Here is a 23,723-nt window from a genome sequence, read left to right on the forward strand (position 1 = left end):
GTTTAAAAGCTTCATGTTCTTGCCGTTAGTCTTTGTTTGTGAAGAGAGTACTTATATGCAATCCCTTTATTACGGCATGTCGAAGTTCAAACTTGCAAACAGTTTTGAGGGGGCATGCTTACTTTGAGTATTTCTCGTACACAACACTGGAAAAAAAAAAAAAAAAGCTCACCCTTAACTGATCAATCTGGCCTGCGAGCTGGTCAAGCAGGAATTCAGATATGGGTGTCCACTGGGCTTTTGCATTTTCCGCAACCTGAAGTCGAGCGCTAAAGTCGTCCATGGCTCTTTGTAAGGACTGCATTTTCTGTAAACATAATCACACGGTTAACTCTCTGACATGTACCGATACTGATCACAGCAAGAACAGTTCTTTTAAAAATCTACTTTGAGTCCCAGGCAAATCAATCATAACATTAGGCTAGAATCCACCACAGACATGGGACGAAGGAAAGCGACAACACAGGGCAGAAAAGAGCTTGTTAGGCTAAGAACGCTTAATAAACTCTTGTGCTAGAGACAAAGAAGTAGCAAACAAAAGCCTCCACCTAATAAATGCAATAAATAAGAAAACAAAAGTAGAAGTAGGATGGGTTACACACAACTAAATTCACCAGTTTCTAATTTTTGGCTGAAAGAAAATTATCAAAGCACATATGTGAAGTAAAAAGACAAGACATTAATACTGGCAGTAAAAACAAAAATAAAGAATCAGTCAACAAGGTTGACGACAGGGCGATTTGGTAACAGTTAAACTAGCGAAAAGACGAGACACAGGAAAGAAGAGAACAAGACAAGGCTGGACTAACAACTGAATAACAACTGAATGAACTGTCTCGTCTTTTGGCTGGTTTAAAATGAATAAAGGATCAGTATTGTGTTAAACAATAAGTAGAGAAACAAGAGTGGTCAGGAGAGCTTACATGAAGAACATCATCCAGCCTCATTTGTCTTTGATCAGTGTGGCTGAGGAAACCATTCCACTTGTCAGCCAGTTTCTTCACTTCCCTTCGAATGCTGCGTGTGATTTCTCTAGCTTGCTCATCAGCACTTCGGTAGCCTCTGCTGTCATCATACTCTTTGGCTGAAAAAAACAACAACAAAAAAATTCACTCTAGAAAATGGCATCACACTTTCTGCTAGGTGTACTTTACAGTAAGGCTGGCTGAAGGGTTGTGCAGGCCAGTGCTTGTGGAGTTGTAATGATCAATGAGATCAGACTTTTATTCGTTGAATTTTCACATAAATCCCTGAAACACAACTTTGTGACACAAATTTTATACCCCAGTCAAAATTACTCTGGAGCCCTCCACTATGGCACCCCTTTCTCTCTTTCTGCTTTTGCTCCCACCTCCCTCCCTTCCCTTACAGCGTAGTTCAGGTGTCCACAGAACAAGTGTGACAGATATTGCGCCTTTCCTTTCCTGTGAACCAATTATTATTATTATTATTATTATTATTATTATTAATCAAAGAAAAATAACAAAACGCTTCCGTTAATAGCTTCAAGACAGAATGCTAACAAAAACAAATTTGTTTATGGTGACCAGTACAATCTGACAACGAATGGAAGAAATAACAAAAAGCAAAAAATGCACTGCAGCATGTTTTAAGGAAATGAGTGGTTCCACTAGCAAGTAGCTTTTTGTTCCTGACAGTTAAGGCAATCCAGACACAAATAACAAACTGACCTTCAGAATCACTTGTGTCTGAGAGGGGTGGTTCTCTTGCGATGTACTGCCGGCCGGCCAGCAGACTGCTCTCAATAATTGGTCGCTTGTCATCCACGGCTCTCCTAAATGCTCGATGATCTTCCTGCTGCTTCATAATGGTGGCTACATCCCCACCAATGGCTGGCTGAGCCGACAGCTCCGTCTCCTTTTTGATAACCCATTCCGTCAGCTCACGCAGTGACAACAGCAGCTGGTTCCAGTGTTCGGCATTGCTCTCAAGCCGATTTCTGGCACAAGAAGGAACAGGGCACAAATTATGGGACACATGGCATGAGCACAGAGCCCTTGGGGCATTCGTAAGTACCCAAGACAGACCAGCAATGCAAAGAAAACATCTGGCTTTCTTTTCCACACAAATAGTACACAAGGCACTTTCTGAATGAAAGATAGCAAATTTGCTATCCTTCATTTCATATTTTTACACCCAAACCATCCACCCAGTTATGTCCACTGCAGGACAAAGGTGTCTCCCATAGGCCTCCAGCTTTCACTAACCAGCTGCAACTGCCATAAATCCATAAATTCACCATAAATTTGCACCTTGCAAATCCCTCATCTACCCTATTTGGCCAGGCTCTCTGTCACATGTCATACTCTGCAACATACCAAATTCTGTGACCTACTGTAATCCACTCTGTAAAACAATGTTCCCTGCGTTACATGTCCTATCCATGTTCATTCCGTCTTGACTTCGGCCAAATTCCGCCAACACTGAATCAAGCATGTTGCCTAAGTCAAGCTGCTTTCTCCCTTTCACTTTCGGTTGATGTGTTACACGACTGGGAACTGTATCTGCAGACATTCTTACATAGGTCTCTGTCTGCCGTATCATTTTTATAACTGCTATGCTACTTAATACCAATAATATTTACTATGAACAAATCCTTTAATTAATACAAATGTCAATAAAGCACTTTTAGCTAAAAATAAATGCAATGAGTTCATGTCAGATCAGCACTCTTGTGGGCAGTAAGCACAGCCAAAGTTTTGAAAAAAATATATATTCTAAGTAGCAATCCCTAAAAAACGCAGCTTAAGAGTGAATACAACAGCCTTTGTTAATAGGATACCTAAACGAGACTAACAAACACATATGTACCTAAGATGCGGCTGTTATGGTTCATTACAAAATGCACACAGTGCCGGCAAAAAGGTAAGTGGCAAGGGACTGTTTCAGAAGAAAGCCAATAGTTAACATACCGTAAAGACACCGTCCTCATCCGTAGGTTATTCCAACGGCTGTTCATTTCATCAAGTTTTCGGCGAAGATGGTGCGCATCATCAGGTCTGTTCATCGATTGCAGCACATGAGAGCTGCGCTCATTGATAGTCAGGTGCAGGTCTCTCTGAGTGTCTATCTCACGCTGCAACTCCTGAAAGAGGTCAAGCAAAAGCAGCACAAACTTAGGGCAAGTATCAAGTCTACGTATGCACTCCAATTAAGCATTCAAACCAAACTTCTTGGAGAAAAAAAAAAAAGAAGAAGCAGGCAAAACCAAATATTCCAGGCTTTGTGTAGGATTGTACATCAGCCCACAAAAGATGGCCAATTGCTCATACAGAAATGCAGCATCATTTTTACAACTCCTTCTTCCAGAGAATCTCTGACATCAATCCAACAGTCATATCAGCCTATGACTCCATAATAATTCAATGCAAAAATTAGAAATAAAAGAAGCAAACTAAAGTCAGAAATATTTAAGCCAATTTAACGTTTATACAACTTGGCAGCTATATCGTCCATGCACTAATTCTTGTATTTATTTGATTGTGAGATCAAATTTTACATATTACTGCACCAAAGTATTTGTGCTAGCCCTCCCCACCTACTTCATTTTCTCTTTCTACCCTTAGGGATAAGGTATGTACATGCACTGAATTGAACAACAAATGCTTTATGTGCATACTTATATAAAAATGCAATCCACAGAACACTTGATGCAATTCCACTGAGATTATTAACGAGTAAAGAACATTTATCTTTTCTTGCCACAAAAGAAGCTGGTCTGCCCATTTTTCACAGGCAGTCGGACGCGGCCATACAGTTTAATTATGTTAAACAACCCATAATTTTACATTACGCCGCGCCAGAATGGGACCCTCAGGGCCCTAAACATGGCCCCAGCATAACAATTAACAATAAGCAATCAAAATTAAGCAAATAAACGACCAACCAAACAAGCGGTTAGAGCTCTGAATATCGTGCACCGCCACAGCACTCGCGAGCGTGCGAGGAAGCCGACTTCGCAAGGAACACGCGAGACTAACCACCTGCAAGCAAGGTGCATTTTCGTTTACGAAGTCGGGTCGCGCCACCAGGGCAAACGGGTTCTGGTCGTGCAGAGAAGCTAGCTTTCGGCGTATTGCAAACAAACAAACAATAAAAAAAAAACGCCACTGAACGAACATTTTTTAAAACCACTTACACACGGTATGCAAAACTGAGAACTACCACCAAAAGGCAGTTCGAGGTTAGCTAGATAAGCCCTCGCATTGGCAGTCGATGGTCACTCTTCCCAGCGAAGCCAAGCCAATTTTATAAGAAATGGCAATACGGCCAAGGGCAAGCGACGTGAATGGCAGCTGAGCGGTTTTCAGAAGCTTCAAATCGCAGTACAGAGTTCTTTAGCTTAGTGGAGAGACCTTTAAAGTGCATAGAAGTGCGGATGCGCAGCTGAAAGCGCGAGCTTTCAACTGCGATCGCCTTGAGCTAAAAACAGGAACGAAACTGAGGAGAGCGGTACCACATCCCTTTCTTATCTAGGCACTTTCAGCGAATGAAAAGTATCGCCCCCCCCCCCCCCCCTTTTATTTTTGGACAAATGCATTGTGGAGACAGGACCATCCGGCAAAAGAGTATAGGCGACTTAATTGCCTCGTTCTCTTTTGTTCCCCCCTCCCCACCCTCGTTTTTGAATTTTACAGGCGTCGGAGATCCCATTCGGAAAAAACATCATCCCAACTGCACACGTTCGCAGCAGACTGGACGGAACCAAACAGAGAGCAGGTCCGGTTTCCAGAGAACGCAAGAAAAGCGCCCCAGCGCGAACGAACGACGCTCGCACTGCGCTCAGGTACCGTGAATAATAGACGAAAAAACGCGCCTTTTTTTTTTTTTTTTACACCACGGCGTTACCACGTAGCGCTCGTTTCCCGGAATACAAGATCAAATTCGACGGAGCCGCGAGAGCGCGGAATTCGCGCGCGCGGTACACGGCTCGGTATATATACACACTGACAGAACCTCGGAGCGCGCAGATTCAAAGGGAGACGCGCAGGTTTTAGAGGAACAACATCGGGCTATTGAAGATGAAAAAGCAATCCGTTCTTCACATCTGTAACAGCAATAAACAGAGATAGATAACTGACATGAAGAATAAAGGAAGGGGGGGGGGAGATGAGCACTTACCGCAAAGCTGCTGAAACGTACGCTGCGAAACGAGAGTGGATTTACGCCCGATACAACGACACGTGCGGAGAAGGCACGTTTTCGATATACGGGCGAGAACGTGCAGGGAGATGAAAAAGAAAGGTAACAAAAAAGGAGGTCGGGGAGAGATGAGCAGGAGGGGGGGGGGGGGGGGTAAATAAACGCTGGAGAACATCGCGAAAAAAGACAGGTATAGCATGCATGCCGAAGAGATGGCGCTCGAAGAGCACGCTTGGAGCGAATGAGCCCGGCAAGCGTGCAGGGATAGCAGCAACTTTAAGGAAACATAGCCCGCGCAGTACAATGCCATCACGACGAGCTGCGCGCCAAGGGCCCACGCATAATAGTGGCGGAAAAACATGCAAGCGCGAAAATGAGAAAGGTGAACGCCTCGAAGATGTGCTTTTCGTGATGAGGGACTTAAGAGCGGGAAAGAGGGGGTGCACGATGTTCCGAGCAGGCAGCTTTTGCTTCTTTTTTTTTTTTCTTCGCCTGCTCGACGCCTCGTCAGAAAGCAAAGAAAAGAAAGACAAAAGAAAAATAATAAAGACGCGGGCGGGACTCGATATCAAATAAAACAAAACCGGAGCAATGAATGACGCACCAGGAGCCCGTTCCACAAAGTGCCGAGAAAGCCGGAGCATTAAATTAAAACGAGGGGAAGTTTACAAAGTATGGAAAGACACAGGAAAGAAAAAAAAAAAAAAAAAAAAATGGAACGACTGAGAAGCGGTTTCTTTGTCTTTTCTTCTTTTTTTTTTTATTGTAACGAGTTCGAGCGAAGTAAAAACGCATCGTTCGTGCAAAGGGAACAAAGGTATGTCCATTGTTTCGCCCGGCGCACTTCACGAAGCGGAGCATAAAAAAAAAAGCAAAAAGAAAAACACGCAAACAGAGATAACGTAACGTGGAAGGACCCAGTGCTACACAGTGACGCCCCCTCATCCCTTGTGAATACGTGTATAAGGCACTTTTACTTAGAGCGCGCGCCGCGCGCCTCGTAGTATATCCCTCTCCGAGATAACAACGACGGATGCGGAATAAAAACTGGCAACCGGAATTATCGTTAACGAAATTTGAGAGCCAGCTAGAGCCAGACAGAATGAGGAGGGTGGCAGCGTTCCTTTCAGGCGTCCTTTGACGACGCGCGAGCTCTCAAAGGGTGCCCATCTTGACGCTAACCAAGAGCACTCCGACGGTAATCATCACGGCGAAAGGGGCCAGCAAAGTCGCGATGGGAACGAGCCAGGAAAAGAAGCGAAAATTAAGCCGAAAACAAAAGGGTCACCGAAAAAAAAAAAGGGGAAGGCGGCGAAAAACAATGGCGATTAAAAAAATGGTGGGGGAGGGGGACAAGATGGAGGGATGAAGATGTCTGAAAGGGAGGTTCAAAGCAGATGCAGTATACATGCCATGCGAGTCCGCTTTGCGTTACACAACGTCATACCAAATGCCGCGGTGGCGCAGTGGTTAGGAAGTTCGGCTACAGTGCCACCAGAGAGATGCAGGATCGAATCCCGGCCGCGGCGGCCACTTTTCGATGGAAGAGAAAAGCTAGGCGCCCTTGTGCTGTGCGATGTCAGTGCACGTTAAGAAGCCCAGGTAATCGAAATCTCCGGAGCCCTCCACTACGGAGTCTCTCATAGCCTGATTCCCTTTGGGACGTTATAAACCAATAAAAGGCAAACAACGTACGTAGTACCGTCTCGCGGTGGACAATCGGGGACGCGTTGCGTTTAGGTTACTGTGCATTCGTACGGCTTGGCTTGCATTAAATGTAACCCATTTCCTCCTCTTTTCTCCGGCGTTCACTTAGCATTGTCGTTCCGCGCACGGCCGGATAGCCCAGCTCCTTTCATTAACAACACTCCTTTACTGCACGGTGCACGAGCTCTCCGTCAAACAGTCCTGAGGGGTACGTAAAAGCACCGCGTGCTGACTACGCGTTGACGTGGACTTCAACTAAACATAACGAAACACATACTTCGCAATGAAGTACATATTGGAAAGCCAACCATAAACACATTGCGCGCCTTCTAGCCTAGCGAAGTTTAGATTGCGGGAAGCAACAAAGGGCGTCCGGTGCGGGCGTAACATGTCATGTACCCGAAACCCGCCTAATCACCGCAATAAATAAATAAATAAATAAATAAATAAATAAATAAATAAATAAATAAATAAATAAATAAATAAATAAATAAATAAATAAATAAATAAATAAATAAATAAATAAATAAATAACAAAGCCGGAAGTTTCCGCGCAGTGTGAGCGATTCCGATCGAGACAAACAGAAGAGGCCCCGAGAGATCAGTACACATGCAAGAGCACTGCGAGCAGAAAGAGGGCCACGGTGTCAGGAGCACAAGACGATCGACGCAGCACAGCCGTCAGAGGACACGTGCACGGCAGCGAGCGAGTGAGCCGCCGACGATGCCCGCACTTCTGCGTCGTCGTGTGTACGTATATACGGTATACATTCCCCGCGTGTCCGGCTTGTTCCTCGGGCGGAAGCTCTAAATTAAATTTCCCTGTCGCGGCGGCGGCGGCGGCGGCGACGGCGAAAGGAAAGGGGCTGCCCAGCAAAGAGACACGCATTCCCGACTCGATCTCCGTCCATTCTTGTTTTTCCGCCTGCCCGCGCAAGACGGCGACTTGCTTCTTTCCCCCTTTTTTCCCTTCCGACCCCCGCGCTTTCCCTTTGTCAATCTTGGTCCCCAGTGCTGCGCTGCTCATCCTAGCAGCTATCCCTGATGCGCGGACGTGCGGCACGGCGAGAAACAGAGGCACAGGAAAGCAGCGAACGTGAGTGTCTCTCTCTCCTTCTCTCACTTGAGTGCGCGCGTGTGTGTGTCCGTTACTGGCTAAAAAAAAAAAAGAAAAAAGAAAAAAAAAAGACAAGCGCCCACATAAGAAGCACAGCTTCGCTCTACGAAGACGACGACAGTTCGCCCGGCAGCACTTGCTCGCTAATGAAAAGAAGCCACTCTCAGGGCGGCCGGGCGCAACGCCGTTCTCCTCCTAGATGCGCAGCAGCTTCCCCATCTCCCCCTTCCCTTTTTCCCCCTTTCTTCCTCCTCTCCGAGAGCCACTTGTCACAATGGGATTTCGGCCGAGCAAGAGAGTAGTGTGTAAGCGCACGCAGAGAGCAAGAACGGGATTCGAGGCGAATCGCTGCTGCTGCTACTCTTGCTCCAGCCATGCGCCGGTCCGGGACGTTTCTCGCGAGACTCCAGACGACGTCTTTCTTTCTTTCTTTCGTTTTCTTTTACTCCTCCTGACTTGTCGGCTTTCTTGACGAGCTCCGATAAGGGGACAAATCGCGGCCCTGCTTTCGCGTCTGCAGCGACGGCGAGCAGCCGGCGACGACATGCACGAAACGATCCGAGACGGAGCCAGCCAGCTTGGGGAACAGAGTGCGTGGGAGCGGGAAAAGTCGCGTTACGGTATAGTCTTTTCGTATGGCGTCACCGATGATACCGGAGGACACGCTCGCACGCTGGCGGCATCTGGTAGCTTCGTCAAAAGTGCAACCGCCTGATACGTACGTATAGTTTTAGTTGCACTTAGTTTTCAAATATTTTACGGTGTCAATTTTACCCTGGCGACAACTATATGTGAACAGTTACAATTGTTAAGCTAAGCTACCCGGTCTCAGTTCACACCAGGGAACATTAAAGCGCATCTAGCCGTACGCTTCCTTATCGCTCCGTTAGCCGGAACGAGTGGCGATGACCGTCGTGGACGCCAGGACCCGCTATATGTAGAGCGATTTCTGTGATAGGTCACTCGCTGCTTTCGTTTGATGCTACCGTCATGCTGACACGGCTCAAAATTGGTTTGGTTTGGTTTGTAGGGTTTAACGTCCCAAAGCGACTTAGGCTATGAGAGACGCCGTAGTGGAGGACTCCGGAAATTTCGACCACCTGGGGTTCTTTAACGTGCACTGACATCGCACAGCACACGGGCGCCTAGCTTTTCGCCTCCATCGAAAAGCTGCCGCCGAGGCCGGGATTCGATCCCGCGTCCTTGGGAACAGTAGTCGAGCGCCGTAACCACTGCGCCACCCCGGCGGGGTGGCTCAAAATTAATTGCTAAATGAAATACATCTGTGTTGCCAAGTTAGTGGTTTTACCGGTAAATTCAGCGGGTTCTTACAACGTTTAGCGAGCAAAAATGTTGCATTGCCGAGGCGGGTTTTTCAGCGGATGTTAATTGACGCGTTTGAATTGTGGTGCTGGCGGAGACTCTTGAGAGTTCCTTGGACTGCCAGAAGATCAAATCAGTCGATATTGTCGACCATTGGAGGGTCAAATTCTAAAGTTAAAGCTCAGATACTTTGGTCATCTGATGAGAAGGTAAGAGTCGCTGGAGAAAGATTTGATGTTGGGAAAGGTTGAGGGTCGCCGGAGAAGGGGTAGGCAGCGAACGCGATGGTTAGATGGCAACCTAGAGGCGCTGCAGATGAAGTTATGTGATGTTAGGAAGATAGTGAGAGACCGGAAAGCGTGGCGTGATATGGTCCATAGGGTCACGAAGAGTCGGACACGACTGAACTGAACTGGCTATTTTACAGGCGGCTTTAATTGTCACGCAATTTTTGTTTAAAACAGTAAAAATTCTTTGGAATTATATTCATTTCTGGAAGATAAGTTCGCTGTGAATGCATGGTGTCAGTTAAGGGGGCGACTAATATTCGAACATGCCCAATACGCCTTGAATTGTTTCTGCAGCACTTTTTAACGATATCGTCGAGTCTGCTGATGCCGCGTACGACGTTTCGGCGGACTGGAACCAGCCAAGTATGTGCAAACTTTTATGGAAGAGTGACTAAAGCACTCAAGTTGCGAGAACTCGTTAGCATTAAATCGCAATGGAAGAGACCCACCCTAGCCAGCTGGAGCAGCCATTGGTAGCACCTCTGCATTCCGAGATGAAGTGAACTAGTAAAGGGACGACTCCGACAAAGATCGCTTCTTCGAGTTAGCTGGCATTCTGCATGTCAGCATGTTCGCATGCTGATGCAGCTCTGGTAGAAAGCATAGGATGAACGCATGCGCACTAAGGCGACCCAATGTGGCCAGACATGAATCCAACCTTAGCCAGACTCCGAAGGCGAGGTAAATGCTGCTCAAACTACAAGCTGCCCATAAATGCAATCCAAACGATCGACTCGATATGAAGGTGTACGTTAGTGGCAGAAATGCTGGAATCCCTCCTAGAATCGACGGGAAGAGTGGGCAGTCGCCCGCAGAGTGCTCGGCAAACCAAGATGAAGGAGACGGTTGTCTTTTTGACAGTGAAAGTACCTGCAGTCAGCAGTTTGTGGTGAGGAGAGAAAGACGCACTTCTGCAACTGAAACCTACAGAAGGTAGGCGGGATATCCTTGGAAATGAAAGTATTTGTCGTCTGAAGCTTCTAGTCACAAGCGAAAAAGTGCTTTCTAACATATTTAAGAAATTGGTTATATATATTTTGCAAGCCAAATAAAATGAAATGCACAAAAATTACCTTTTTGATCAAAATACTGAATTTAGCTGTTTTTAGCGGGTTTGGGTCTTCCTATTGCGGGTTCTTTATTTCTGAATTGGCAACACTGAAATGGATATCCATTTCAAGTGGATGCTTATGAAATACAGTCGCAGGCTCTGGCACGACGTAGTGGGGCATGCAGTTATGTCCACTAGACGGAAATAAATGAGTGAGAAAAACGTACGCATAAACCGAATAGCCAATTGCAATGTTCGTGCTCTAGACGAATGATACACAACTAATGCACTAGCGATATCAAACCAATGAGCCCACTACGTAAATGCGGAGACTGCGGGACCGTAGTTCGAAAGACTACCAGGGCACATCAGCTTGCCACGTAATAAAACGACAACATAAAAACGTCATTCCCTATATCGACCGCAACCGGATCGATACACATGTGGCATCAGAACAGCGAATCTTTGAAGCTTCGGGTAAAAAAACACTAATGGTTTGAAGAAACACGACGTGCCCTCCCCCAGGACATGTCTCGAGTTGTTCTTTTTTGACCAAATAATAAATTATGGGAATAATGACAGCGTGATATCGCGACAGTGACGATGTCACACAGCGCACACACAGACTGAGTTTCAAGTTGATTTCGTGCATTTTCCGACGAAAATACGGCATTAGAAACGCCCTCTAAAGCTCTATATCAATTCATTTACTTGATGGCAATTTAATAGTACACCAGGCCGTTCCATGTCCAAGCAGGAACGGAACGCAAGAAATAATTTACGAATAAACTGGCGAATAGAAATCATCAGGTGCGACGTTGCTTCGGCTAGGGCTGCACAATGCCACGCGCCCAGTGGCAGCAGCAGCACCCCCATCAAACCGGAAGCTTCGCTCAGTTCAAACTCGCCTCCGCGAACAAGCGGCTGGAGTGGTTGTCCACAGCGACGAGCTACCGCACCTCCGGTCGGCCCCGTCCCGAGGCGGCAGCGGTGCCCACGCGAGCAGGGGCGCCGCTTCCGTTCGCAGCTCTCGACACCTATATTCCGGGCTTGGCCCGCTCAACAAACTCTGCCTCGTCAAAGCCTTCCTGCAGCCGTTCCCTCACGGTCGCGGCGCCAGACGCCACCGCTATCGACCCATCTCGCAGCTACAGAAGCACGCGGGCAGCGTCCGTTTAACATACCACTTAGGCCGTGTCAGGAGGCTTCACAAGCTTCCGGCCCGCGCCTCTGTTCTTGCGCAGCTTGACGTTGCTCCCTTGAATTTCTTCCGTTATTATTTCATCTAGCTCACTATAAGGAGCACGTATGAAAAAATGCGAAGAAAAAATACTACCCTGTCAAGGCCACACACGCAGAGCGCCCCTTCACCTTTGTCAATGGACTTTGGAAGCGCTTGAGTACGGGTCACTCAAACTATGGTCCGTCCTCAGCGATAGACCTGAATCGCTTTTAGCTTTTAAGCCGGGCGACAAAGTCGGTATGGTGAAGAAAGAACTGGTGTGTAACAATATAATTACTATGTATACTATGCGTGCGAATCTTGATAAATGGTAAAGAAAAGAAGACAAAAGGCACACGAATTTCCGCACACCGATCGTCCAAATCAACGTTCGCACTTCCTTCACTACACATTCGATAATAGCGTCGGACCGCATTTTTTTCAAGGGGACACTGACGCAAAAAGTGAGTCGAATATTCGGTCAGACCACTCGGCTCGGGCGCTTCGTCGGGCGCCCGACACGCGCGACATCCAACACGACATGGCGGCCTCCGCAAGAAGGTAAGAAAGGATGCCATGCTCAAAATATCCCACCTCGTCTTCGCCCCATCCATTACCTCCCTCCCACTCCGCGGTTCAATAAGGTCCTTTACGGTTCGCCTGTTCAACCAAAAAACTTCATTTTCTTACAAATCCGCTATTTGAAAGTTTCGGCACACGGGCCAGTTGATTCGTGACTCTAACAATGACATTCATTGAAGTAAGGACCACAGAAGAGGGAGGAAACTCTACAGGATAAAAACGACCCTGCCTGCCTCGGACATCGTCGAAACTTCGCCCGAAAATATTGCTCACTGCGACTCGAGTACGCCGCATCGAGCTCTCTTCTGTGCGCCGCTCGTATCTTTGACCACACTCATTATCGTCATCAGCTGAGTTTTGTGCGCTGCGGGTCAAATGCACATCAGCAGACAGTGCAGTCGCCAAAGGCACGCTTTTATCGACGCGTAATTGGATTAGTCATTCGAGTACACTATCGTTTTGCTCTCAGCAAATGGATCGTTTCGGCTCCGGCCTCCCACAGCGATGCGATGCGCCCACTCTCGCCCCGACACACAAAACCGCACCACCGCGTTCAATAACAACCTTCCGCAAATTCGCGCGCGCAACGCTGTTGTTTTTCAGAGCGCTGAACGGGCCTCATTCGTGCGTTTATACGCCACCCCGCAGCGAGAAAGCCATGTCGTAAACTCGGATCTTAAAGAAAGTTCAATTTATATGTCCCTTCTTCAATCAGGCCATATACGCTCTTTGCAAAATTAAACTGGGGATTTTCTTCTTTTTTTTAAGGCGAAAGCCTTTAATGGCTCATACTATCGTGGACAAAATGTGTCCCGCTTTTGCGGCGTTCTGATTGGCCGAGGCGGGATGACGTTATAGAGGTCTCGACCAATCACAGAGCACCACCACAGTATGTGCGAATGCGTGCCTTATATGGCCATATATCATCCGATGATCAGTTACTAATTAATGAATTATTTACCAACTGACTAATTAAGCAATTCATTAGTTACTAATTATTGCTTAATTATTGCTTAAGTATATTAACTGTCGTCACAATTATGAATAGATATTTATTAACTAAACAATTAATTACTAATTAGTGCCAGTTGCGTAGCAGGATGCGGCGAAATATTTTGCATGCTTAAGCTGCAAGCTTTAAGCATTCGACCCCTTGAAGCTCATGAAGTTCTAAAATCGGCGCATTTTCCCTTCAGAATCCCGATTCACGTGCACGCCCCCGGAGAGAGAGAGAGAGAGAGAGAGAGAGAGAGAGAGAGAGAGAGAGAGAGAGAGAGAGAGAGAGAGTACGTTTGCTTACTGAGACACGAACCTGCAAGCACTAAACTTACAATAGGCGCATATACGCGCACAAGCCTTGAGAAAACCTATACTTGGTACAGTCGTCGAGAAAAAAAAAATAATTAAAGACGATCGATCGGAGTGATGCGAAGGAAATGCGATAGCATTTTTGTTTCATTCGCCAACATATTCCGATACTTATACTATCCAAATTCTGATTACATTGTTATTCAATTTCTACTCGTGATCGCTTCTTTTATTCTTTTTTTTTCTTAATTCTATTCTATTTTGATTCCATTTACTATTCCTATTCTGCTTCCATTCAATTGTTATTATGCACGCTTGACTAATAACGTACGCAAACTATTAAAACTTCATAAACGCATCTACATCCCTTAGAGCACTCTAAGTACCTGTGTCTGCTAATTACTAAATACGGTACAAATTAATTACTGATCACGAACTACTTAACACCACGTGCATTACACACCCTACTAACCACTAGTACCGTACTGGTACAACTATACTTAAATCCCCATTGTTTACACTCTTCAGATCGAGCTAGACTGCACACAGGCAATATTCGTCTCCATGTCACTCCTAATGCGACTGCATTAAAACGAGCGTACTGTACAGTCCTGCAGTCACTCGCGTAAGTAGTCCATAAAGAAGCCTGGGTCAACCAGACACACGAAAAAAGGATCGACAGCTTTCGAGGTCTCCTTTGAGCCCAGCCTGTCCCCTCCATTCCCCGCGCCCAGACGTCAAGCAACTTGGCGCACTGCCTTCGAAGGAGGACGTACTGACTCCCTTATCCCCCCCCCCCCCCCCCCCCTTCGGTTTCAGCTGCAGCAGGCGCCATCTACCCGAAAGCAGAGTCGGCAGTTAATAAAAGGAGGGGAAAGCAGCTGCCGCCGCGCCGTCAACCGCAACGATCAATATAAATTAGCCCCAGCCCCGGGGCCAACACAGCCAACGCTATATAGACGCCATTCCTGGAAGGTGGAGAGCGGGCTGGGAGAACGGACCGTGGACGCGAGCTCGTGGGTGCTCGAACACGGCCGAGGAGGAGACGCGAGGAGAGGGGGAGGCGTTAAGCGCTGTTACAGCGTTACGTGCGCTCTATCTTCACGTTTCTCCTTTCTGCGCCGAAAGGTTTCGTTTCGCGCCAACATTTGCTCACTTTAACGTTTTTTTCTTTTTTTTTTTTCTTGCTTCATCGGCTCGTTTCCACGAGTGATGTCAACTTACACCAGGGCCCTTCGATATTTTAGCACTAAACGACCCTGCCTCTGCTTAAGAGCGCCAACGTATGTAGGGAACACATGGGGAGGATATCGATACACACTGCACCAGACCTTGTTCAAGTAACATTATTTGCGCGACTAATGTTCGTATCAATACGATAGAGCTACTGGAATGTGGTTGGCGCTGGTCTGATCTGTTTGCAGTTCGGAAACAGGGATCCTTAAAACGTAGAAACATACCCACGTACATGTTCGCCCAAAGGCATAACCACTACAATAGTCCACATGAACAGTAATTTTACTCTTCTTTCAATGCTTCCGTTATTTAAAGAGGGATATAGCGAAGGCATCTCGGATGCGTTCGTGACGTCAGCGCAAAAGTCAAGCTCGATCCCAGCTCTGAGGTGACCCACAAACCAAATCGCATTTAAGGAAGCGGCAGCGGTACAGCAAGCGATACATCGAATCGGACGTGCATCTCGATCGCTCGCACTCGCTGCAACCGTCGTCACAAAGAGCCAAAGCACATCTATGTCGAACGGTCTCATCTTCAAAAAATCAAAAGCAGACGCTGAGCATGTAAATGTCCGTGTCAGCGAGCCGCTCAACTCTGTGACAGGGAAAGACGGTAGCAGGTGCGTGGTCCGCGCTTGATACGACGCCTTCACAGGCCCCGCGAGACCCGCGGAGAGGAGAGAAAAGAATGCGATAAAGGAGAACGACAGGTTTAGCAACAGCGGTCAAGGAGCACGTGGGGCATATAGTCTGCACGTGGCTCCCGGATATAGGAGACCATTCCTCATGGCCAGGACAGCTACATAGCGAGGAGGGGACGGAGAGCTATTGTTTCGAGGGACAGACAAGACCTCGATGTGACGCGCACCGCATCCATCTCGATTATCCGTCGACCTCCAATGCGGCACAGGACACAGGAGATTTACCATGGCCTTATTCGACTATACATGCCCGGTAAGCTGTCTTATGCTGACAGCATCTTCTCATCCTTCTTGAAAGATCGATCGATCAATCAGTCAATGAATTTTGTTTACTGTGGGAAGAACCATGCTGTATTTGTTAATAATAATAATAATAATAATAATAATAATAATAATAATAATAATAATAATAATAATAATAATAATAATAATAATAATAATAATAATAATAATAATAATAATAATAATAATAATAAAGCGCACCAAATCAATAACAACATTACAGATCTACTGACGCACTCGGAAAAGTTTACAACCTATGAGGAGCCAACAGAAAACAGTATCTTTAATTTAAGGCACTCTCCCTCGCTCCCTCACTTTTTTCTTTTTTTCCCCGGCTGTTCCAAATAATTAGATATCTGCTACGAGTAGTCATTGCAACAAAGGTGCGCGCAGGAAGAGAGAAACCACCGCTGCCTGAAGCAGGACAAAAACGATGTATCTGGACCGGTAAAGGTATACCAGTATAAAAGGGAATATGCCTATAGGCGAGTGGTCGGAAAATTTCGGTCGGTCATTTCAAAGAGGAAAGCTATAAAAGCTCAAATAGACTACTCCGACGTATCTGCTCAAGACCCCGTAGCCTAATAAGGTGAAATGCACGAACCTTTGAAGCTTATGCGCGAAAGAGCAAAGAAATCTCCGAAGAGCTTCCTTTTGTCATACGCCAACCCTGGCCTCTCAGAAAATGATTTGCAAGCTAGAAAGAGAGAGAGAGAAAGCTCGCGGCTGAACCAGCATTTGAATCCCGCCATTCCTTTGTGTGGCAGATTTTTAATCGAATCTGTACAAAATTCCTGCTATGAATCTTTTCTAGGGGCACATACTGCCCCTAGCTAGTAAAAAGAAAATGAAGGGGTTAAAAGAGAGAGAGAGAGAGAGACAGTACGGGTAACTAGACCCTATATATTCGCGTCACCGTTCTCCGAAACGAAATAGTATTTCCTCACGCAAGGCTTTGCTCCAGAAAAAAAGAAAAGTTTGAAAAGCGGTTTCGAAAGCCATCAGATCGAACAAACGTGGTGGTTCGCCGACGGTGCGATTTCGATAAGAGTTGCCAGTTCATAAAAGCAACAGTGACTGGAGGACAATTTAAGGACATAGTTTTCAGCGCAAAGGCACGCGGCCAAATAAAAAAAGAAGAAGGAAGACTATAGTCTTCCTTCTTCTTTCCTTTGGCCGCGTGCCTTTGCGCTGAAAACTATGCCCTTAAATCTAGAATACCAACTAGCCCAACAACTAACTCTACTGGAGGACAATATTCGTTCGGGCGCCATTAACGTTCGCTTAACTCCTGAAGTTGTGACGAAACTTCAGAAGAGGCGGTGCAACGTGTAATAAGCCACGTTACCAGGCCAACGGTTTAGTCCCGGCCTTCGGAAACAGCTAGAGAACTGCTCATACTTTATTCCACACTTAACGACCGGTGACGCCTACCCGAAGCAATTGTGCACAGTTGAGCACTTGGCTACTCCACCCCCTTATACCATATGTTCCGTCCTATGCTACCGACAGACGATTTGAGGCCCTTCCGAGACAAACCAAGCTGTATTGCGATTTTAGCAGAGCAAACTATTACTGAAGCGAGCACGTCAGAGTACTACTATATGCGATGAAACACACTGCGTTTCGCTTTCTGTTCCAGCATACTTTCACACTTCGAAACTGCGTGCTTTCGCATAACACATTGCATCGGTAATTTGTAGCTTCGACAGCACTGGGCGATACAACCATGGGGCGGGAACGATCGACAGACTGACAAGCCCACCTTAAGCTCCACAGAAGATGTAGGCGTACAATGGTAGCTGCCAAAAGTTGCAGTTATAATGTAGCTTGAATGGCTTCTCTTGTGGAACCAAAAACAGGGCGAGTTGGTGTCTAAGGTTTATCGTCGTAAACAGAGCAAGAAGACAGGGCGTGGAACAGCGTTTTGTGCATCTGTTTCGTTCCGACGTCCTTGTCATTTTGAGTTGTATACGATTCTAAATTGTTATTTTATCATCCGAGAATGAGTATAACCGAGATAAAAAGAAAAAAGAGAAAAAGAAGACAAAGAAACTAGAGAAAGAAGAAAAAGTGTCAACGAGATTTCAACCTCGTTTTCGGCAGTGTTGACGTGACGGTCTCAGGACGCGCCGGAGCAGAGTTATGGCGGCACTGCACGTGTTCTGTACGCGCGCCATTCAGCAGATTACTACGAGTATAGTATAAGAAAAGTATAACTGGCCGCTCAGCCCACCTTCGTGGGAGTAAAAAGTGTGAGAGTGACGCGGAAAGAAAAAAGGAGGAGGAGGTTAACCTGCATAAGCCCGGTTGTTTTTCCCTACCTGTAGAGACGGGAATAAAAAAAAAAAGTGAGCATAAGAGGGAAAAAGGGTCCAAGTTGAGTTCGCAGTGCAAATGCAACGTGACTGTGGGCATATAGGTCATTTCTGGCAAATAAAAACGAACAAACAACGTCCATGGCGCTTCTAGAGATTTTTCCAATAAGCTCCCCCTAAGGGTGGTCATATCGCCAACGGGGATGCATTGTATGCATCTGGCGCCAGCACTGTGGAAAGGTCAGCGCCAGTTTGAGTTCACTAAACCGATTTGAGTCCGGAGGATGTGCTCCGACACCATAACGGAAAGTTCTAAGGCGACGCGCTAAACATTGTTGGTCTTCCACACCCAAAACAGCGTTTTGGTGCCATTCTGAGCATATATGAAAGCAGAGGCCGCGATCCCACAAGGCTGTGCGTCCAAACGGCGCAGTCTTGTTCATTGTCAAGGCCGTGAAAAACACTGTTGTTCGGATGTCGTGAATCTGGGATGGCCCCAAAGGCAATCACGACGTTGCATCCCAAGCGTGTGCTATATATTATTGTTCAAGGCGGCATAAAAGAAAATTGGAAACAGGGGTGCAGGAGTGTGTACTAGCAGCTTGCCGTTTACACCGTATCGCTTTAGTATACGCGTACCCAACGCCTACTCAGTGCAAACCCGGGAGTCCGAGCTGTGTTCTGTTTAGATGTCGGGGCTGTTAATCACAGCAGCGCGGCCGTGTCTACTGTTTCTATATCCGTATTCAACATAAAGCGTCGAAACAGTGTTTTTCACCGATGAAGAATGAGAAAACGGTGATACTGGCCCGCTTTACGGGCACAGGTAGCCTGTGGTATAGCCTGTGACGCGGATTGGACACATCTACCAAAATAACGATCATCAACATACAAATCACCATCACCATGATGATGGTCATCATCATCACCCTCTCTTCATATCACCAGTCTCGTACCGTCTACTACAGGACGAATGCCCTAACCCACAGTAAGCTCTGGAAGGTCTCTCCTCTTCACAGACCGTTATGCCACTCCTGCCACTCGCAAGCTGCCATAACGAACCGACCTGTTTTCCGCCATCACATAACGCACCTAATATACGACCGTTTTCTCGATTTCGGCTAGGATAACTGCGACAACGGTGATGCGATAAGGGCTTCACGCGCATTTTCGAAGATGCATAGAGGAGAGAAAAAAAGAAGGTATCGGCTTCAAACTCACATGCACAAATGCACTCACTTCACGCCTGGGGCTTATAAACGCCAAGGCAAGGTCTTCGCTGCTCGTCCCAGCATCACGCACCCTCATGCATGCGAAAGCAAGGAAATGGGGGAATAAAAGAAATATAGAAAACCGGGCACATACACGCACACACACAAAGAGGCCACGATTCGGCCGACACGGGTTCGCGCTTGGACGCACCAACGACGCAAGAAGCGCTACGGTGCGCCACGTAGCGTTTCGGCAGGCCAGGCAAGCGCAGTCAGAGAGCGCAGCGAAACGGCTGTGTCAACGAGGAAGTCGAGATCCCTCTTCTCACCAACGTTCTATTGGTACGCAGTACAACCTCCCCCTGCACCCCTTCTCCTTCATCATCACCGGCGACAAGTCGGCGCATTTCGCCATCCGCACAGCTCTTTCTTTTTTTTTTCTTTTTCTTTCTTTTTTTTTTTTTTTTTCAGCGGCTTTCGCGTATGCGGATAGTTCAGCACTGGGTTTGCACAGCCCCGGAAAACGCCCCCGCACCACTTCTAGGAAAATCAGAAAAGAAAAATAAACGAGGCTACCCGCTAAGGTAAGCGCGAGCGAGAACGCGGAGAGAGAGAGAGAAGAGAGAGAGAGGTGTCACTGAGCAATAGGCAAAAAGACGACCGAGAAAGAGGAGCTGGCGGAGCACGGCTTTCACAAACACGGCAGGACGTCCAGTAAACAATAAAAAATATGCTAACGGCCATATTCCGTTCGGCCTTTAATTCTGGCTTTATAGAAACGCTGCGAACAACTTACCAATTACCGTTGTAAGTAAAAATTGATTCTGTGGTTTCCTCTGGATATGCTGACGTTTCAATTCCAAGCAAATGAATTACGTGACTACCCCAAAGTAAATTTTCTGCCGTACATGATCGCGATAAAACGTCAGGTGAAATACAAACGTGTAATCGTTAACGCCATGCTCCACCAACACCACAGTGCCGTCCTTGTCGTCCACACGTGTGCAGCTGGCGCAAACGGACCATTGCGTGCAACCAGTCGAGGATTGATTTCTCTCCGTTAGCCGTGGCACCGCGACAGTGCCGCACTACACGACTACACGCACGCCACTAAATTACTGCTCTGCAGACGCTATATCATCATCATCTTCATCCAAACTTTCATCACTGCAGGGCGAGATCCTCTTCCATATCCCTTCAATGAACCCGGTCCTACGTGCATCCACTTGACCCCTGCGAGCTTAACCTCATCAACCCATCTGAGTTTATACCACCCCCTGTTACGCTTTCCTTCCCTTGGTATCTATTTTGCTAACCTTTTCGACCATCGGTTATCATCTCTTCGGTTATTACTTCTTTTTGATTTCCACTAAATGCCTTTAACTCGAGATATTTTTTTGGCACGCTCTGCACGCTTCCCGTCTCTTCACGTTACACCTACAATTATCCGTTCCATATCTCTCTGCGTTGTCCTCAATTTAAGCAGAACCATTTCCGTTAGAATTCACGTTTCAGCCCCACAGGTGAGTACAGGTAAAATTCCTCTCGGAGCGATACCGCGGTAAGCTGCTAGTCAAGATCTGCGAGTACTTGCTAAAAGACGTTATATGGTCAGCATAAAACGAGTCGCCTCCAAGCGTGCTCTTCGGCCTGCCCCGAATAATAGAGGAAAATCCAGCGCGTTCCGCAGCCCACTTGCCCCACGCGATTCACAAGAACCAGGTCAAGCGATTCTTTGCTCCTCATTCGGTCACAAGGCCCAGGAACGGACAGCATCCTTTGTCTAGGCGAAGCTTTTCGAGAGCCATCCGCGTGCTCATGGCCGGTGCACGGCACCGAACGGACCGACGACGAGAGAGAAGGGGGCGGCGAATGCGGCACAAGTGAAACGCCGCGAGCGCACACCATTCGGGCTTTTAAAGGCACCCTTAGCACTGCAGGGCAAAGGCTGTCACGACGACGGCATCGGCAAGCAAATATCATAACGACGGGTGTTGCACGGAGCGCAGCGCGGCTAACCTTTCCTCTCTCCTTTTCGCCTATAGCGTACTCTCGGCGTCCTGCCGTGACTAAAGCTCACTGAAAGCCATCGATAAAGAGAAGGGTGCCAAGCCGACCGAAAGTCGAAATGCGCGAGGTTCTCAGAACGCTCAAGCCCTGACCCACCAAGGCTTGTCGCCCAAAGAAGTGACGACGGCAGACTTCACGACAACCATCTATATCATGTGCCAGCAAACGTCGCAACATCCGCGCACGTCAGCACGATCAGTTCAGGCCTCAAAAGGTATGTACACGATCTACACCTAATGGCGAAGCGTCCTTACGTTAGGGCAGCTTCGCAAAGGCCTCCGTTTGGATGGCACACCAGCCAGAAAGATGCACCGTATTATTTACGCAGAGTACAGCGCTGTTCCTTTGTTTGTTCCCCTTTTCTCGCTCAGGTTCCCCGCCGCCGCACATGCCCTGCTGCACCAAGCGAGGTTGGGTGGCGCAAGAGAGATTCGCTACGAACAAAAAGCCGCTCTCGTCGGGAGAAAAGGCGAGTGGCGTGTCCTCGGACAACAGGCGCGCCACTGAGTGGCCGGCAGCGTGGCGGTGCTGTGCTGCGAAGAGTGGCGAAGTGCCCCCTCCTCCCCCCTCGCTTTCCCTGCGTGCCTATACGAGAGGGCCAATTAAGCCGGTGCTCGACGTAACGGCTTAATCTGGCGTCGACGAGCGAGCGTTTCGAGACTGCACATGGGTGGCTTTTAACTGACAAACGAACGGGCGCATTCCATTCCAGGCACTTCTCCCTAGCTACCTCGTGCAAGTTGAGCCGTTTCATCGCCGGAGAGGGAAATAAGCCGCTTGTTTACGCATTTTCGCATCTGAACTTTGTCCACGTCCCTCCTATCGCGGGAAGTGGACGAAGGAGACACTTAAAACACTGAAATCTCGTTATAAACGCTAACCAGTGAAAGGCGTAAACACCCAGGTTGACTGATGCGGAATGCAAGGACAAAGCACTGATGTATTCATCAGCAGCGTTTCGAAATGGTAGGACGAAACTATCGCTACTGAAAACAGGGACCAGATCAGAATTAGTATTCCAGCGAGTGACAGAGAAAGGGAAAGCAAAATTTATTTTTCGAATACTTCAGGAGAAAGGCTAATATAGCCTTTTCTTATTAATAAAAAAAAAAATGAAAGGCATACCAAGCGGGCTCTCGGTGTAAATTGGGTAGTAGAGTTCGGCGACACAGCATAGTGGGCGAGTTGGTACTGGATTCCGAATGGACATAACAGCGCAGTTTAATCGAAGGACCACTGAAAGAAAAGAATATATGTATTTCAAATACGTTTTTGGTTTTTGTGATGTTTTAAGCTCCTTCCTGGAGTAATGAAGTTGAAGTCTGCGCGTTTAAGTGTGTTTTCTTTCCCTGGTCCTTCGTTCAAGTTGCGCTGTTACGTCGGTTAGAATTCAACGTGGTCTTCGGATAATTAACTCACAGAACCACCATATGTGCTTGCTGTGCCGTCCCTGCAACCGTGCAAGCCATCTGCCTTTATTTGTAACTACACCTCCATCTTTCTGTGTATTAAAGAGTGAGAAAGGTAAAACAGAAGTCTACTCTACCTTGAGGGACTCCCAATCGCAGATCCTACTTGGAGTTATTGATCAATTCGCGCTCGTCCTGCCACCTGCTAAGCTCTCCTGGTTAGCTTAGTTGGTAGGCTGCTCCGGATAGGCAGTAGCCCCGGGTTCGAACCCCGGACCAGGACAAACTTTTCGTCAACTACGATTTCTCTGAGAAAGCTCAGTAGCGTTCCTTTGTAGCCGTATGGCTACGGATGGGTGGATGGTAATAAGTAATTGCTCCCTTAATTCAAACCTACTCCACCTGGTGGGAGTCCCCCAATACTTTGGACTAGATGTCAAAAGTAGGTAATATCGATTCAGCTATAAATATAACCGCAATCACTCCCCCTTTTCAATGCCCTGGGCGCAGCATTTCATGCAAAAAAATAAAAATAAAAATAAAGCAACCAGGTCAACAGCGTCACTCATTTGTCAGTGTGGCCTCAGTATTGTGCTCGTGTAGTGTACAACCCATTTCCGTCACTTTCGTCATTAACGGGTTCCCAATACTACACTAGCCAATAAGCCAAGGGGATATATATGCAGATGAAACACTGACATTGCGAGCAATTCCTTCTGATATAACCACGTAGG

General features: G+C 47.1%; 1 protein-coding gene across 6 annotated transcripts in view; it reads right to left on the minus strand.

The window, feature by feature from the left end:
- The window catches only part of Dys (Dystrophin), a 517,227-nt gene that overhangs the window by 22,799 nt on the left and 470,705 nt on the right, over positions 1–23,723 (minus strand). For all 6 annotated transcript variants that reach the window (XM_084587908.1, XM_084587892.1, XM_084587901.1 and 3 more), the window contains 4 exons: positions 2,934–3,106; positions 1,692–1,960; positions 924–1,084; positions 173–307 (listed from right to left, as the gene is read on the minus strand). In XM_084587908.1, coding sequence (XP_084444034.1) covers positions 173–307; positions 924–1,084; positions 1,692–1,960; positions 2,934–3,106 — 738 coding nt within the window. The remainder of the gene's footprint in view (positions 1–172; positions 308–923; positions 1,085–1,691; positions 1,961–2,933; positions 3,107–23,723) is intronic.

The sequence above is a fragment of the Amblyomma maculatum genome, chromosome 1 (genome assembly GCF_055883805.1).
Source record: "Amblyomma maculatum isolate TAMU_Amacu chromosome 1, ASM5588380v1, whole genome shotgun sequence".
Lineage (NCBI taxonomy): Eukaryota > Metazoa > Arthropoda > Arachnida > Ixodida > Ixodidae > Amblyomma > Amblyomma maculatum.